This window comes from Trachypithecus francoisi, unplaced genomic scaffold, assembly GCF_009764315.1.
Source record: "Trachypithecus francoisi isolate TF-2019V2 unplaced genomic scaffold, Tfra_2.0 Lachesis_group12, whole genome shotgun sequence".
Lineage (NCBI taxonomy): Eukaryota > Metazoa > Chordata > Mammalia > Primates > Cercopithecidae > Trachypithecus > Trachypithecus francoisi.
Genome location: NW_022681457.1, coordinates 75,640,490 through 75,657,262, shown reverse-complemented (window position 1 = coordinate 75,657,262; position 16,773 = coordinate 75,640,490). Strand labels below are relative to the sequence as shown.

Sequence of the window (16,773 nt, the reverse complement as noted above, 5' to 3'; positions counted from 1 at the left end):
CTGGAAGGCTTTTGAAAGGAGGCGGCATTTGAGCTAGACTCCTTACTTGCTAGGTAAGTTAGGAGTCAGTTAATTTACTTCTCTGAGGCTATTTCCTCATCTATGAATTGAAGTAAATAATTCCTACTCACATTGCAGAACACTGTGAAGATTACCAATTCGGTGTGTTAAAAACTTGAGTAGAGTGAATGGCACTTCAACAGTTGGTGCTCATAAAAGGATAGCCATTTAAAGGATGGTAAGAATCTGGACTACACAAGAGGGGTAAATAATAGAAGCCAAATGGGGAAGGCTGGGGAAGTATTTAGAATGAAATGGTTATAAAAGATGGTTCAGTTATAGGCAGGAGGGAGAGGTGAGAAGGTAAGGAAAGGTGGTTGGAACTAGAAAATAAGTGGCCTTGAATGCCAAGTTAAGAAGAGCTGAGGCTCAGTGTGCCGATGCGGAATAAACTAGGCATCAGACAACCTGGATTCCAAGTCCAGTTCTGTCGCTTTGTAGGTGTGAGATGTCAGGAAGCGGCTACCTCACTGAGCATAATTTTTCTCTGTAGAAATGGAGATACAATATCTACCTCAAGTAGGATCATATCAGCTCAGTAAATGTTCCTTGAAAACAATAGAGCCCCGACAAAGAGACAAAGACACAAAGACGCAGTGGATGACAGAGCTCAGCAAGGATTGCCTGCTGGCTTCTGCTGGCTTGGTGCTTGGGGCAGGCTTGCTTCTGGAGGTAGAGACCTGCTTAGCTGCCTAAGATGGGTGGTACTTCCCATCTGATGACAGGAGGCCTCATCGCCCTACCAGCTATACTCAAGACTCTAGGCTCTTCCATCAAATTAGTATGCCCTTTTTTCTTGTGTGCTTGACAAACTCTGTTTAGCTTCCACTCATCTTCTCCCCCACTCTCAAAGATGCCATTACACATCTACACATCCTACATACCTTCTTTGTAGTCTATTATCTTACTATTTGCAATTATCAGCTTAAAGATCTTATCCACTGGCGTATGAGTAACCTCAGGGTAGGGCCCAGATCATAGAACTATCCATACAATAGAGACTCATCAAACAAAAATGTTTAATGAAAGAATAATAAAAAGAGGCTACACCAATAAGCATATGAAAGGAGCTCAACACCGTCAGTCATTAGGTGCAAATCAAAACTACAATGAGATACCACTTTATACTCATTAGGATGGCTCAAATCAAAAATAAAAGTAAAATAACAAGTGTTGTAAAGAATGTAAAGATAGTGGAACTTTCATACATTCCTGTTGGGGAATGCAGAATGGGCAGCCACAGTGGAGAACAGTATGGCAGCTCCTCAGAAAACTAAACACAGAATTACCATAACCCAGCAATTCCACTCCTGGGTGTATATGCAAGATAAATGAAAAAATACACCCAAACAAAAACTTATACACAAATGTTCATAGCAGCATTATTATTAACAACCAAAAGGTGGAAAAAACCCAACTGTCCATCAACTTATGAATGGCTAACAAAATGTGGTATACCCATACAAGAGAGTATCATTCAACCATAAAGAGAAATGATGTACTGACTCATGCTACAACATGGATGAATCTTAAAAATATTATGCAAAGTAAAAGAAGCCAGACACAAAGGCCATTTATTGATTTCATTTATATGAAATGTTCAGAATGGGTAAATCCACAGAGACAAAAAGTAGTTTCGTTGTTACTAAGAGCAGGGGGAAAAGGGCAATAAAGAGTGACTGCTCAGTGGGTAACACGGATTTCTTTTCTTTCTGAGTGACAAAAATGTTCTGGAATAAAGTAGTGGTGATGGTTACAGAACACTGGGAATATATATACTAAAAAACACTCACTTGCACACACTTTAAAATGGTTAAAATGGTGAAATTCACATCAAATGAAATATATCTCAATAAAAAATTAAGTTACCATTTGTGGAATGTCTGCTACATGTCAGATACCTCTATAAAGATCTTCATATAAATTATACCTCACAGTAACCCTGCAAGTAGGTATTACAAGCCACATTTTTTTTCCCCAAAAAAGAAGAAATGAGGCTCAAAGAAAGAAAACTCTCTTCCTAAAGTCACCCAGCTGGGAAGGTACACAGCCAAGATGTGCTATAGATCAACATGCCTCAAGCCTATGCTTTATCCCCTCTAAACACATTCCTGGAACATGGTAGAACCAGAATAAATACTGAATGAATGAGTGAATGATAGCTACAGTTGAGGACATCCAAATTCCCCAGCCTAAGTTCAAAGCAGAAGACCACTTGACTGCCGCTTTCTTGCCAGACCGCATCCTCTATCCTCAGTCAGTCTCCAGAAAGCAGCAACCATCACCAGGCACAACAGAAACAAGTTGTAGCCAACCCTCAGGGCTTGAATGGGTTCTTTGAAAAGGTAGGCTGAATAGTCCAGGAAGCTCTGAAGTGTAATGAATGAGTTCAGGAAACGGACAGAAGCAGATAGCACCTTCATTCACATGCTTCTTGACCTGGATCCTGGCTGCCTTGATGCTTGGCCAGGGGGATTTCGAGGCTCCTCTGAGAGTTAACCACCTCCTGGCTTCATCCTAATACTTACCAGTCTCTTCCTGGACCCATGTTCCCAGGGTGAGGGTTCAGGAAGACCCAAGTCCTCTGCTTATTCTTTTCTGCAGGCAGTGAACATTTACCAAGTTCCTGTTTTGGTTTCGGCACTATGCTAAGTAGTCTTTGTGTTTTTGGTCCTTACAACCCAGTACATGACAAGAACCCAACCAAAATGCAAAGTCTGACTTTGTGAGAGACACTGGCTTATATAGTGCAAATATCTGCTCTCTATGCCTTCCTAACCCTAATCCTGAGTTGAAGGTATAGATACCTCACATCCACAGAAGATTACTGAACATTCAGTGTCATCATAACAAATGGAAGAAACAGTTGGGAGAAGGAGGCCCAGTACCTAGCAAAAACAGTGCAGTCTTTTGAATCAGGTGGTCCTGATTTGGAATTCTGGCTTTGCTACATACTAACTGTGGGAGCTTGGGGTAAGCTAGTTAACCTGTCTGAGACTCAGTTTCATTATCAGTAAAGTGGGGATAATAAACTCTTTTCCAAAGAGACAGTTCATGTAAAAGCACCAAGCACAGTGTCTTTCTTGTCATAGATGTTCAATAAACAGCAGCTGTTTGGCTACCCTTGTGTATTACCTGTTTGGCTTTTGTCTCATGGCAAAGATAACCACTGCAGGTATCTGACACAGACTGAGACATGATGAAAGAGATGTTTTAGGAAGATTAATGTGACAGTGGCAAGCAAGATGGATGAGATGTGAGGAGGAGACAGAACACAGGGTGACAAGAAGCTATAACTCTTGACTGGTCACATGAATGAAGGTGAATGGTGGTGTGGATCATATAAGACAGTAAATACTTTATGTGGCATTTTAATGTGACTTTGGGATATGCTTCTGGCTTTGAATTCCAAGAAACCACAGAATAAATTAGCAGTTGACTAGGAAGGATGAAGAAAGCTCTCTACTTAGCCAGTCTGTGCAAATGCTCTAAACTTGAGGCCAAATAATTAGTTTTAGTGTAAACAAAAATAAATGTGCAGCCTCTGAAGATAAAATCACCAATCTCGACTTCTGGATTATTTTATGTCCAGGGCAAGGAAAACCACCAAAGATTTGGGGGCATTATCCTTTTCCTCCTCCTTTCTAGCTACTACAATGTGCTAATTGCATTCATCCATTCAACAAATACTGAGTGAGCACCTACTACATGCCAGGCCCTGGGCAACATTCCTTACAAACTCCCTATATTTAATCCCTACAATAATTCTACTGAAGCAGGAACTCAGGCTCATAGAAGCGAGGTGGCTTTCGTAAAGACGCAAATAGCAGAGCCAACATTTCAAATCAAGTCTGTTTAATACAGGCCCTGTTTCTATCACCTAATTATCCTATGGGAACAAGAGAAAAATTATGAAGTTGTTGTAACTTCTCAAATGAACTATAAGGCACATATAAAATGATGAATATGTCAATATAACTTCCTAAAGTGCCTGTCTTTCTCCCAAGATCTTGCCTACACCCTAAGAGGATACTGTGATGAATTCCCAAATTGAAGTAAACACTATATAAATATGACCTGATGCCACACTCCTGAACTACAAGGCTTATCAAAGCCACAAAGCTCTAAATAATGCCCAAATAGGGTCTCTACTCAAAGCCACAAAGAACTTTCTTGTAAAAAATATATGGTAAAAACCGCTATTCAAGAATATAGCAGAACTTAGTATTATTAATCCGAGGAGGAGAAACATTCCATTAAACTTACTACTGGGAAAAAAGGAAGCATGGTGGTAATAGGCAAATGGTGTTTTAGAAAAAACAAGCAAGTGACAGGAAACCCAATGCAAGTCTGTCTTCAAAAATGAATTTGCCCCTGAAGAATTTACAGTATTATTAAAATGGGAGAAACTCTGTCTTAACTTCCATTTGACATATAATCAGGCTGGACAATTAAAATAATCCAACATCATAGAGTCAAATTTGGTATAAGTTTGTTAGCCAGGATGAAATCCTGAAAGGCTACACATAAAACACTTTATAAAGGTCTTATAAATATCTACACATAAGTTTAAAGTTTTTCATCCATACAAAAATCCTGTGAAGTTTTATGTCTGCATTAAAAACAGATATGCCACAGAAAATACAAACACATTGCATTCTCTGGCCAATAGTGTTTGTTTTTATAAAATCCAAGGCAGACAAAAGTCTCAAGTTTCAAGGATTGTACATAGCCAAGACTACAAAAAAAAAAAAGTGCCCTGCTGTGGTGTAGCAGAAAGACATCAGGAGACACCAAATCAAGGCCTGGCTCTCTCACTAACCTGTTTGGTGATTAGTCCTCTCTCTAGATTTTCTTTTCTGTAAAACATGAAGACTACAGTAGGAAACCTTAATGGATCCATCTAGCTATGTGACCGCTGGCCAGTCACAGGGACTTCCAAGTTTCTTTCTCAGCTGTGTAATGTAGGGTAACAGTAGATGAGCTAGAAGATTCCTCCAAGTGGGCATGTTTGAAGAAATGCCCTACTGAGGCCATCCAAATAGGGAGAGAAGGAATTGCTGGCCAGGTTTCAGTAGGTCTCCTTGTTCTCACTCCCACCACCTCACTGGCCTTGGTACAGGACTGGGGCACAGACAAAACTGGGAAGTTCATTCTGCAGAGTCATTTGTCTAGCTGCCTCCATGTGCCTCAACAGGGCTGTTGTCAGCGCAATAAACGCCCCCAGGACAGTATCACAGAGGAACAAAACATGGAGGAAAATATTAATAGTAAGCCTTTCATGCTTAGGTCAAGTCCCAGGAGGATTTAAAACATACACACAAGTTAAATTTTAAACTTGTGTGCTCCTTCCATGTGCTCGTTCCTCTAAGTCATTCCTTTCCACAGTGGGCAGTATCTGCAACTAAGCAAGTCACTGTTCTTCTCTCAGCACCTATTCGTCCACTGTAGTTCCTAGCAGTTATCTATATTTAAGGAGAATCTACTATATGCTAGACATTTTTCCATATTATCTTGCTAAATAACACAGTGGGCAATTACTATCTCCATGCTATAGATGAGCACCTGGAACTCAGAGATGTGAAGTAATCTCCCCAAAGCCACTCAGCTTCTAAGTAGCACAGTCACAATTTGAACCCAGACTATGTAACTTCAAAGCCTGTCCTCTTTCAGCACTCTAAAATTTCCTCTTCTGTAGTTATGGAAATGATCTAGAAGTCATCTAACCAAACTCTCCCATAGTCCAGGATTCCATCCTAAAATACCCCCGACCTGCTTGCCACCTCCAGTAACAGGGAGCTCAGCACCATGCTAGAAGCCCTTTCCATTATTTGTCTGCTTTCTCTGCTGTTATATTGCTCCCACCAATGCCTGTGAATTCCATTCTCTGATCCTAACTCTGTTTTCAAGAACAAGTCTGATCCTTCCTCTGTGGTGCAAAACTCAGAAAATGAAAATTACCAAACTATCATCCCATGCAAATCTTTTCTTTTCCTGCTTATATATTTAGCTATCCTATCCTATGTCTGACCAATGAGTGAAAAAGAAAAGGCAGCTGCTATATAGTTAAAAGAAACCAAAACAAGCCTAGTTCCAGGATCCAAAGACCTCTCTTCTCATTTGGTTTCCAGGACACCTATCTCTGCTGGTTATCCCCCGATTCTAAGTCCATCTGTTAGACTGGGAAGGCTGTTTCTTCTCAGTCACCTTTTTTTCAGGCTCTTCTTTAACTGTGCCTTTAAAAGCTGATGTTTTGCCCTTGCACACTTCTCTCACTCTGCACTCTCTCCCACTGTAACTTCAGACCTTCCATATTCATGACTGCCAGATTGAGAGCTTTGGCTCAGAATGCTCTTCTGAACCTCAGACCACATGCCTACTTGCTCTCCTGACATATCCACCCAGATGTTCCATGGGCCCTTAAGATTCGACAGGTCTCAAGCTAAACTCATCATTTTCCCTTTCAAGCAGCTACACTTATAGGATTCTCCTCAAGACAGGAAGGTCCAGATCACCACATCATCATCACACACATCATTACAATCAGTCAGTTACCACGTTCCATGAATTCTCCTTCCTTAAAACATCTCAGGTGCACCATGACCACCACCACCTTAGTGTAGGTCTCAGAATTTTGGATGGAACTGATTCATATTTCTCCACAAGTCCAACCCATGTGGGAAGACTTAGCCCACTGCCTGGCACCTACAGTGTTCACTAAACAATTGTCTGAATGGCTCTCTTTTCTTGAGTAAAACAAAAATCTCTATCTCACAAGGATGTAGAATATGTGCACTGAACCTGGAACCAGGTGGGTATTTATCACATATTTGGTAGACAAAAACAATGCCTGTTCCTCTTCCTGCATTTCCCTGGAGTATAAGGCTGACCACGTAGTATAACTCAATACTTGTGGAACTTAAGAGAAAACCTCTCCAGATTACGAATGTTCTTCTGGTAGGAAGAGTACACACAGCTTCTGTCACTAAGGAGCTTATAAGACAAAGCAGGTAGGAATACTAGAAAGAGAATTGGTCTTGGTGTCAAAGACCCCAATCTGAATTCCACTTTCTGGGTGTGCTTTTAAAAATAAAAACTATTATGCTCTTGAATAACACAACACCGCATAAAAACAACTTGCCTGGGACAATTTTTTCTTTCTGTTTGTGAATCAGAAGTCTGAAGCACTCTGTAGCACATACTATTTAGTTGTAACAAATATATGGTTGTTGAACATGAGAAATTGCATTAGACTGAACCTTCAATGGTTAACATCCCAGTAGAATCTGCAACAGATGACAGCAGGCAAGTTCCAATCTTTGCTCCAAAGTACATCAGCAAAACATGTCAAAACCTAAATTAAAAGTTTTCACTCACTTTTTTTAAGAAAATAAATCCTTTTGTTGGCAGTTTCCCACTGATGACATGCAACAATCTTTGCATATGAAATCGGCTAGTCCCCTGCTTCACTGCTAACTTTGTAGAAGTTCCAAAGCATTTCTGGAGCAAATGATCTATTTGGACTAACAATGCCAAGCTGGGACCTGAGCCCTGAATGAGCTAAAATTACCAAAGCAATAAGAACATGGCTTTGGAAGCTATTTCTCCCAAGTGTGGGGTTTCTTCTAGCTAGTTGAGGGAGTGATAAAGAATGCTGACTTTTTCCAGATGAACAAAGTTGAATGAAAACTTAAAATCCCACTGCAGGTTTCTGTTCTGAAAAACAAGTTGCTGCTGCAGAGGTTCCTATCTCCACTATTTCCCTCTCCTCAAGCACAAAAATGCACCTGTCTTCCCAAAGTTCATGAGTTCAACATGGGCACACCAGTGTAGACTATGGGCTGGGCACAAGGAAGCCAGGCCCTTGTCCTAGAGGAGTTCCCCGTCAGCCAGGAAGAGAGGCACATTCGTGACTAATAAAAACAAGACATAAAATGCTACAATCCATAAGCAAGGCAAAAGCAAAGTGTAAAGAGTTTGAGGAGGGGGAGAGCCTCTCTTGGGGGCAGAGGAAGGAATAGGGAATGCCACTGAAGCAAGGTGCTCCCAATGTACTTTGTCTATTCCTTTATCACAGGTGGAGGGGGCTGGACCACAAACTTCTGTCACATGTCTGCCTTGCCCACCTGAAGGTGAGCTCCTGGTGGGCAGAGGCCCCATATCAGACAATGATTAATCCATCCTGGCTGGCTCAAAGGAGTGCAAGAGAGTGTGTTCACAGAAGAGTTAGAAATACCAAAGGTCTCAGGGAAGGGGGAAGAGAGAGTGAGGCTGGAGACGTAAGGTGGGGCTGGGGATAGAGCTGGTCTAAGGAGGGCTATGAATGCCAGGCTAAGAAACTAAAACTTTATTCAGTAGGCAATAGGGAGATGCGGAAGGTTCTAATGAGAGCAGTCAACTAAGACTGTGTTTTAGAAGATTATTCTAAAAGCAATTGGGAAAATAGATCAGAGACAGGGTTATCAATTAGAAGACTGCTTCACTGGTTTAGATAAGAGCTGATGCTGGCCTGAATGCAGGCAGTGATGGTGGAGCTGGAAAAGAAAAACGTAAAAGATAAACTGCCGAGCCCACCTTGAACTGGTCCATTCTCTGTGTTCCCCCAGTGCCTGGCTTCTACCTTTCTTTAGCACTTACTTTGAGGCCCCCAAATTACACACTCCCTGAGGATGATACCCATTTCTTTTCCATCACTCCCTCCGCCACAGAAATCCTACATAGCAGGACAAGAAAAGTCAATGCCTGCCACCCCTGGGTCATGCTATCATTTCAATCACAGTACCTGAGATGCATAAGTGCATTGGTATATTCACTTAATACAGCACTGGGCCTGGTATACAGAAAGCAGTAAGGAGACATCGGACAACAAAAAAAATTTAGCACATTCAAACAACAGTAACAGAGCACAGGTGCTTAGATAGAACAACTTAGAATTTTAGGGCTCTAGGCACAGAGAAACCAGTTTGAGCCTCCTAAAAAAAAAAAAACATAAAATTCAACACTATGAGCCCAGTAGCAGGCTGAATTGCAGTTAGATGATGGTGAGCTCCCCAAATGAGTAGTTCTCACTTTCACAACCTGCTTGGCAAATAAATGAGAGTAAAGAGAGAACAGAGGTCAAAGGTGAGTCAAACTTTGCGTTATGTGGACCCTCCAAGAGGGACAGCCTTAGCGAAGATTTATTCAAGCAAATACCAACTGAAGAGATAGGACAGCTGTGTGTGCTGTGTAAGAGGGAGGTTGGTAATACAGAAAGAGCAGAATGGGCTTGAAAACTCAGAAACTAAAATTATACTCTGGCTTGAAAACTTGCCTTGAGCTGTAAGCTTCATGGACAGTTTTTCCATTTCCTTTCACTCCTTCCAAATCATGCTGTGTAGCTGATGGGAGCATCGGCTACTTTACAAAGGAGACTGCCGAGTGGGGGCCTGGCACTGGAAGACCTGTGTTCCAATTCCAGCCTTGCCATTTATTAGCTGTGTAGCTGTAGGCAAGTCTCTGAGCTTTGGTGTCCTCATCTATGAAATGGAAATACTAACCACAGCAATACCTACCAAAATGTCACTTAGAGGACTAACAGAGATAATGCATAGGCATATAGCAAGACTGTCAGGAAAGAAGGGGTTTTATTTTTCCTTGAACTGGGATTGTAATTCGATAAGTAGTGGTATAAACCAACTACTATGGGAAGTAAAATGTAAAGTTCCACAGCAGTCGGCTTTGACATTTCCTGAGTATAAGAAGTATACTTCAAGACAGCTCTGGGTTGGCTTGGGCCAACACTCAGTATAGCAACATACTTCTCACCAAAAGCCAGAAAGCTGTGCTGAAACTACCTTGGAAACCATTCTATTGGTGTCACAGAGATTAATTAATTACTTAATTGCTAATCCACAAACATAAAGCCACCTCTGCTTCCCACCTGAGTGGTTTCCTCCTCACACCTGGTACCACCGCACAGTGGTATTTACATATAGGAGATGCCAGATGAGCTCTTTGAAGTCACTGCAAGCAATTCTCAGAGCCACCAAGTTTAAGTCAAGAAGGGGTTTGAAGATACATAGGAGGTAAATGAATTCCCGAACTCACCCTGGCCCTTTGATCAGGTCTCTACCCAGGACAGTGGGTACCCAGGAGATTGAAATTCAAAATGTGGTTTGGCCAACTTCAAGTTGTTGTCTTTTTTTCCCCTTTCTCCTCCCAAGAAAAAAACTGAAGAGAGGTAAGGGAAGTGTTTTTCAACTCATTCAAACTGGCACACTTCTTTGAACCTGGTCTGCCAGTTTCCAAATGATGCCTGGGTTTTTTAAATAACCTCACAGATTTATCAACATTCTAACTTGGAGGATGAACAGTTTACAGGTTCAAAATTCATGGTTCTCAAACCAACAGCTACATGTATCTTGCTTCTGAGGACTTGCGTCGATTTCAAAATCAGAGCTGGTGGAAGCTGCCATCTGCCTAAGTGGCCTCTCTGCGGTGCCTGAAGAGTCAAGCACAGTTTATATGTATGTCTGCTGAATGAATGAGTAGATGAATGAAACAATCTCCAAGAGAGGAAAACAGCCATTACACACTGACACTTATCACTGACTCTCTTTAACACATCACTTCTACTCTCCTAGGACTCTTCCAGATCTAGGAGTACAATACAATCATCAAAAACCATGCATGCTTTTTCTTTTAGCAAAAGGGAATCTAAGGTTACAACCTAGTTATAACTTCCTCAAGCCTATCGTCTTCGGAAATAAATTCCTAATCCCTTCCCTCAGGTAATTAAAGGCAAGTAAGCAAACAAAATAAAACTTAATCAGCTATGAATGGTTCCCTTTTCCAAAATCTGCTTCCCTTCCCTCAGTTTCTTTGGCCCTAGGTGTCTGGCAGTGGGTGGGCCTACACTCCTGTGTGCCAGGGCTTATCATGGAGGTGATATGGATAGAGCCTGTCACAAAGGGTCCCAGTGCTGCTGGTCAGTTTCCAGTCCTTCCATTCTTCAACTTCTGCAAACCTATTTTCCACAGGCAAAATGAGGTGGTGGAAAGGAACCAGTCATGAGTCGTGAGACTGAGCTAACTTGCCATGAGACCCTGGGCAAGTCTCTATGAGTTGAGAGAATGCTGGGTTCATCTTTTAGGCTAAATGTGAGGAAGCAAAGGAACTTGAAAAAAAATAGAGAAGGTCTCAAAATTACAAAACATCTTCATTCAGTCCCTAACCCTTGGTGTTCTTTCTGGTAGAAGGCAGGGTGACTATTTGCCCACTTTAAGGTTCATTCTCCTTACCAGCAGCAGCTAAAAAGGCTGCTCCCCAAACTGGAGATGATACTTCCCCCTTCCTTGCTTGTCTAGACTCAAACTTCCTGGAACTAGCTGGGAAAGAGGGCCAGCTGTGTTCTCTTTACAAAGGAAAAGGAGTCTCAGCATGGCAGGAAGAACTGGAGCATATAAAGGGCTGGTTTCTTTCCCTATCACCAACTGAACCTCAGTACCCTTATCTATGAAATGGAGATGAGACCAGTTGCCTTAGCCCATCTCTCAGGGCCGTGGCAGAGTAGGGATGAGAGGTCCAGTGTTATTCTGACCCAGAAACTCCCTCCTGGCCCTCAGCTCTCTCATTCAGGGAGCCTTATAGGAGATTCAGAGAGGGGTGTGGAGGCTGAGCGATGCCTTAGGGCCTCTACCTCCTTACCTCTGCCACCTGGCCAGGGAGGGGCAGGAGAGTGTGGTGTGGCGCCCAGTGCACTGAGGTTCAAGGCCTCCTCATCCTGTCCAATGCTGGTCCGGATGGGACAAGGATGTCATAGCTTCCCTCTGTGAGGAGGGACTCCTACCTAGAAGATCTGACAATATCCTTCTTGCTCCTTACTCCAAGGAGGTACCAACGGCCTTAAAGGGAGAGAGACAGACAGCTTGAGAAACTTAAGGAGACAGAAAAGAACAGAGGGAAGGAACTGGTAGAGAGGTAAAGAGAAGGTGAGAGAGAAATGACGGTACAAACAGGTAGGGAGAAAAAGGGAAAGTGAAGGAACGAAGAAAACACAAAGAATCAGAAAGAGGAGGACAGACACAGATGAAGAGATGAAGACGGACTGACAGCGCGGGAGGTTCAGGGAAGCGGGGAAGACAAAGGGGACCATCCGGTCTTTTTAACTGGCCTGGCCTCTTAGAGAAACCCCGTTCCCAAACGAAATGCCCAGAGGACGGGAGAAGCAGGCAGGAAGGAGCAAGCAGTGGCTCCCCCCAAGTCCCTTCCGCCCCAGCCCCCAGCCCCTCCCGGGGTCCCAGCCCCCGCCCGGGTCCCACTGTCCCTCCCCGCCCGCTTGCTCACCTGCCAGCGCCAGGATCTGGGCCTTGTGCAGCAACAGCGCGCCCCAGTCGCGGGGGGCGCGCGGGGGGCTCTCGGGCCCGGCGCCCAGTTCCTCCGGGCCCCGGTACACGGCGTACACCTTCTGGTTGTCAAAATCCAGCCGCGAGCGGGGGCTGAAGTCGCGCACGCACGACACGGGCAGCGCGTAGCAGACGTTGTCCTCCAAGAACCGCACAAAGGCGTACATGGTGGGCGCCGGGGGCGGGCCCCGGTCGGGCTGCTCAGCCCGCGGGGCGGGCGCGGAGGTGGGGATCCGGCGGGGGGCGCGAGCCTCGCTGCGGTGCTGTAGGGGGCGGGGGCGGCTCCCCAGGACCCAGGCTCCCCCCACTGTTATTGTTCCTGAAAGCACCGTTCTGCCAATCGGCTGCTCTCGCCTGGGCGCGGAAAAGGGAGGGAGGGGGGAAAGGGGGACGAGGGGCGGATGAGGGGGGTTTGGAAGCGCACTGCCACTTGCAAAGTCAGACCCGAGCAATCACAGCCGGAGCGCGATTCGAAAGGGGAGGGAAAAGGGCTCAGAGATACAGTTGCAATAAAAATAATACCAAGAGCATTGCAGGAAAAAATGTATTGATTAAAAGGTGCGCTGCGGGCAGGATTATATTGCTTCAACAATCGCGCTGCCAAATTGCCTTGCAACAAAACTGCATTGCCAAGGAGAGAAGTGTATGAGAGAAAGAATGCGGGATAGGGGTGAGGGCAATCTTGTTTGAATCTCAAAGTGTAAACTTGGAAGCCAGCAGAAGTTTGGAGTGTTTTAAATTTAGCCACCCTACCCGCATCCCCCGCCTCCTACCACCCCCCCCCCCCCCCCCCCCCGCTTCCCAGCCCCTTAGTTTGGCCCCGCCTTTTCTTTGCTTTCTTTCTTTTTGTTTGTTTGTTTTGTTTTGCAAAACTGCCAGCTCCCGCTGTGGGAAGGGTCAGTCAGACAGAAAATTTCCCCTAGAGCTGCCAAACCAGTTCTGACCAGAACTGGGCCTTATCTGGGATTTCCAGTTGTGCCAGCTGGCTGGAGTGGTGGAAGGTTTGTCAAGGGCTGCTCTCATCTGAGGGAGCAGTGGCGCCCCTCTCTTCTGTAGTCTTTCTCCATTGAGGTACCCTCTCCACAGCATGCCCACCACTGAGCAGGGACAAGTTGGAATCGTGGAGGGAGTTGAGGAGCGTTCTGGGTAATACAGGCCCAAGGCTAGGGATTTCTGGAGCACTTTGAGGAGTACAGGAATAGTACTCCATGGAATAGCAGTCTTTGCTCTGTCTTTTGTCAAAGAGAGCCTGGAGGGGCTTGGGTCCCCTCCAAGACAAGCCATGAGGACCAGCCAAAGGGGGCTGATTGGGCTCTGTACTCATAGGAACCCTATCCCACATCAGAGGAGGTCAGTACCTTCACAAGGATGCCTCTGAGGGGGTGGGTTTCTTATCAAATATGGCTAGTTATATTTCTGTTGCCTAGCCAGACCTGGCACTTGAGAGGGAGTTAATGAATTTTGGGTAAAGAAGAATAAATAAAAACCCATATTCACCCATCCATCCATCCATCCATCCATCCGTTCATTCATTTCTTTATTCAAGCCACCAATATTCACTGAGTTTACACCACCTGCCAGATTCTGGGCCAGGTGCTGGTGGTAGAGATGAAAAGATAAACACCTAGATTCTTGGGCTTTGCAAAGTCAGTGTACCAGAACTTGAATCTCAGTTTTGGGTTCCTGTGCCAAAATTAGGTAACTGTATGAATAACATACCTTTCCCATCCTCACAACTTTTACAATCTAGTCTAGGAGTATTATAGAAGTATAAGCAAGTAATGACAGTATAATGAGAAAAGTATTGTCATAGAGGAATGCTTAATGGAGGTGTTGGACTCAATTAAATGTTATATTCTTTTAAAATTCATTTTAATAAACTTTAGCTGTAAGAAAAAAACAAAATAAGTGCACCAAAATGTCAACAGTGATTTTCTTAGTTTCTTAGTAGTGGTAGATGATTTTGTTTTTCCTTGTATTCATTGTGTGTGTGTGTGTAACTATTATCCACAATGTTTTATTACTTTATAATCAGAAAACATTAAACATTATAAAATCAAAGCACTGTGCTCACATTTCACATCATCTGCACTAACAATGAAGCAGATATTTATTTCACTGTGATATAGAGAGCGCATTATATAAGTGAATCCCATCAACATACAGCTCTCATATCCAAATGTGTAGGTCAGTACAAATTTTTTTAAACCAACCCACTGGTTATGTGGTACCAGCCAAAAATGATCACCACTTGTCCTGAGGCAGCTGTTGGTCTTATCTTGCCCTACAAGCTTGTGGAAAAAAGAGGAGCCACTCTGAGTTGTTCCGGCACATTTACTCTCATGATTATGATTTCTTTGGACTGATCTTCAATGAGTTTTTAAGAATACATTCCTATAGTGGTCAAGGGGAAGTAATGTTCAGCAAGACTTCTGATAATTCACAAGATGGATCATGCAGAATTGGCCGTATTTAACATAAGTCCTTGAAGCTCCGGACTATGTTCCCAAAATGATTTCAAGTAGCCCATGGCCAACCTCCTCTCTGCATCTAAGTGGGGGTGACCGCAAAACATTCCCAATCTCATCTCTTACTACCTTCCCAGACACAGTACACTCCAGACACCTAAACTATTTGACATTTCCCAAGACAGCATGTTTTAGCAGGTCCCAAGCTTTTGTGCTTTTTCTGCCTTCATCCTGGGAAGTTCTTCCTTCCTCAACTTACCCTGAAAATCAGCTCAAATGTCATTGCCTTTGTGAAGTCTTCCCCAACCACCCACACTTCTCAAGCATAGCTCATCTCTTTCTACTACAATATTTTGTCACAGCACTTTTTATCTTCCTTCACTAGAATAAGAGCTTTTTGAGGGGAGGCAAAGGCTGAGTAACTTTAGCATCCCAGGTACCTAGCACAGGGCTGAGGAGTAAATGTTTATAAAACAAACATATTAAAGAAAGACATAAAGACAGCATGAATAACAAACCTCTTGCACATTTTTTCTTGAAAGTCTGTTCCTTTTTTTTTTTGTGTGAGACAGAGTTTTGCTCTTGTTGCCTAGGCTGGAGTGCAATGGCCTAGTCTCGTCTCACTGCCACTTCCACCTCCCGGGTTCAAGCAATTCTTCTCCCTCAGCCTCCCGAGTAGCTGGGACTACAGGTACCTGCCACCGTGCCCGGCTAATTTTTGTATTTTTAGTAGAGATGAGGTTTCACCATGTCGGTCAGACTGGTCCTGAACTCCTGACCTCAGGCAATCTGCCTGCCTCAGCTTCCCAAAGTGCTGGGATTTCAGACGTGAGCCACCGTGCCCGGCCTTTATTATTATTATTATTATACTTTAAGTTCTGGTATACATGTGCAAAACGTGCAGGTTTGTTACATAGGTTTACATGTGCCATGGTGGTTTGCTACATCCATCAACCCATCAACTACATTAGGTATTTCTCCTAATGCTATCCCTCCCCTCGTCCCCTAGCACCCCACCCCTCTACAGGCCCTGGTGTGTTCTCCTCCCCATATCTATGTGTTCTCATTGTTCACCTCCCACTTACGAGTGAGAATAGGACACAAACAAATGGAAAAACATTCCATGCTCATGGATAGGAAGAATCAATATTGTGAAAATGGTCATATTGCCCAAAGTAATTTAAAGATTCAATGCTATCCCCATCAAGCTACCACTGACTTTCTTCACAGAATTAGAAAAAGCTACTTTAAATTTCATATGGAACCAAAAAAGAGCCCGTATAGCCAACATAATCCTAAGCAAAAAGAACAAAACTGGAGGTATCATGCTATCTGACTTCAAACCATACTACAAGGCTACAGTAATCCAAACAGCATGGTACTGGTACCAAAACAGATATATAGACCACTGGAACAGAACAGAGGCCTCAGAAATAATGCCACACATCTACAACCAACTGATCTTTGACAAATCTGACAAAAACAAGCAATGGGGAAAGGAGTCCCTATTTAATAAATGGTATTAGGAAAACTAGCTAGCCATATGCAGAAAACTGAAACCGGACCCCCTCCTTACACCTTATACAAAAATTAAAGCAAGATGGATTGAAGACTTAAATGTAAGACCTAAAACCATTAAAACCCTAGAAGAAAACCTAGGTAATACCATTCAGGACATAGGCATGGGCAAAGACTTCATAACTAAAACACCAAAAGCAGTGGCAACAAAAGCCAAAATTCACACGTGGGATCTAATTAAACTAAAGAGCTTCTGCAAAACCTGTTCCCCTTTTTAAGAGTTGAAGCTGAATCCCAGTTCTGCCTTTCCCATTCCCAGTGATCGTAGGGCAGAACATTGA

The 16,773-nt window shown here is 43.5% G+C and overlaps 2 protein-coding genes across 4 annotated transcripts in view; both read right to left on the bottom strand.

Annotated features, from left to right (window-relative positions):
- The window catches only part of BEND5 (BEN domain containing 5), a 49,996-nt gene extending 37,176 nt beyond the window's left edge, over window positions 1–12,820 (bottom strand). Inside the window, exon 1 of one of the 2 annotated variants that reach the window (XM_033226461.1) lies at window positions 12,388–12,820. In XM_033226461.1, the coding sequence (XP_033082352.1) occupies window positions 12,388–12,613 (226 nt within the window). In that variant the 5' untranslated portion in view covers window positions 12,614–12,820. The remainder of the gene's footprint in view (window positions 1–12,387) is intronic. The other variant, XM_033226462.1, reaches the window with a different exon arrangement.
- AGBL4 (ATP/GTP binding protein like 4) overlaps window positions 1–16,773 on the bottom strand; it is a 1,514,939-nt gene that overhangs the window by 264,180 nt on the left and 1,233,986 nt on the right. The gene's annotated exons all lie outside the window — the stretch shown is intronic.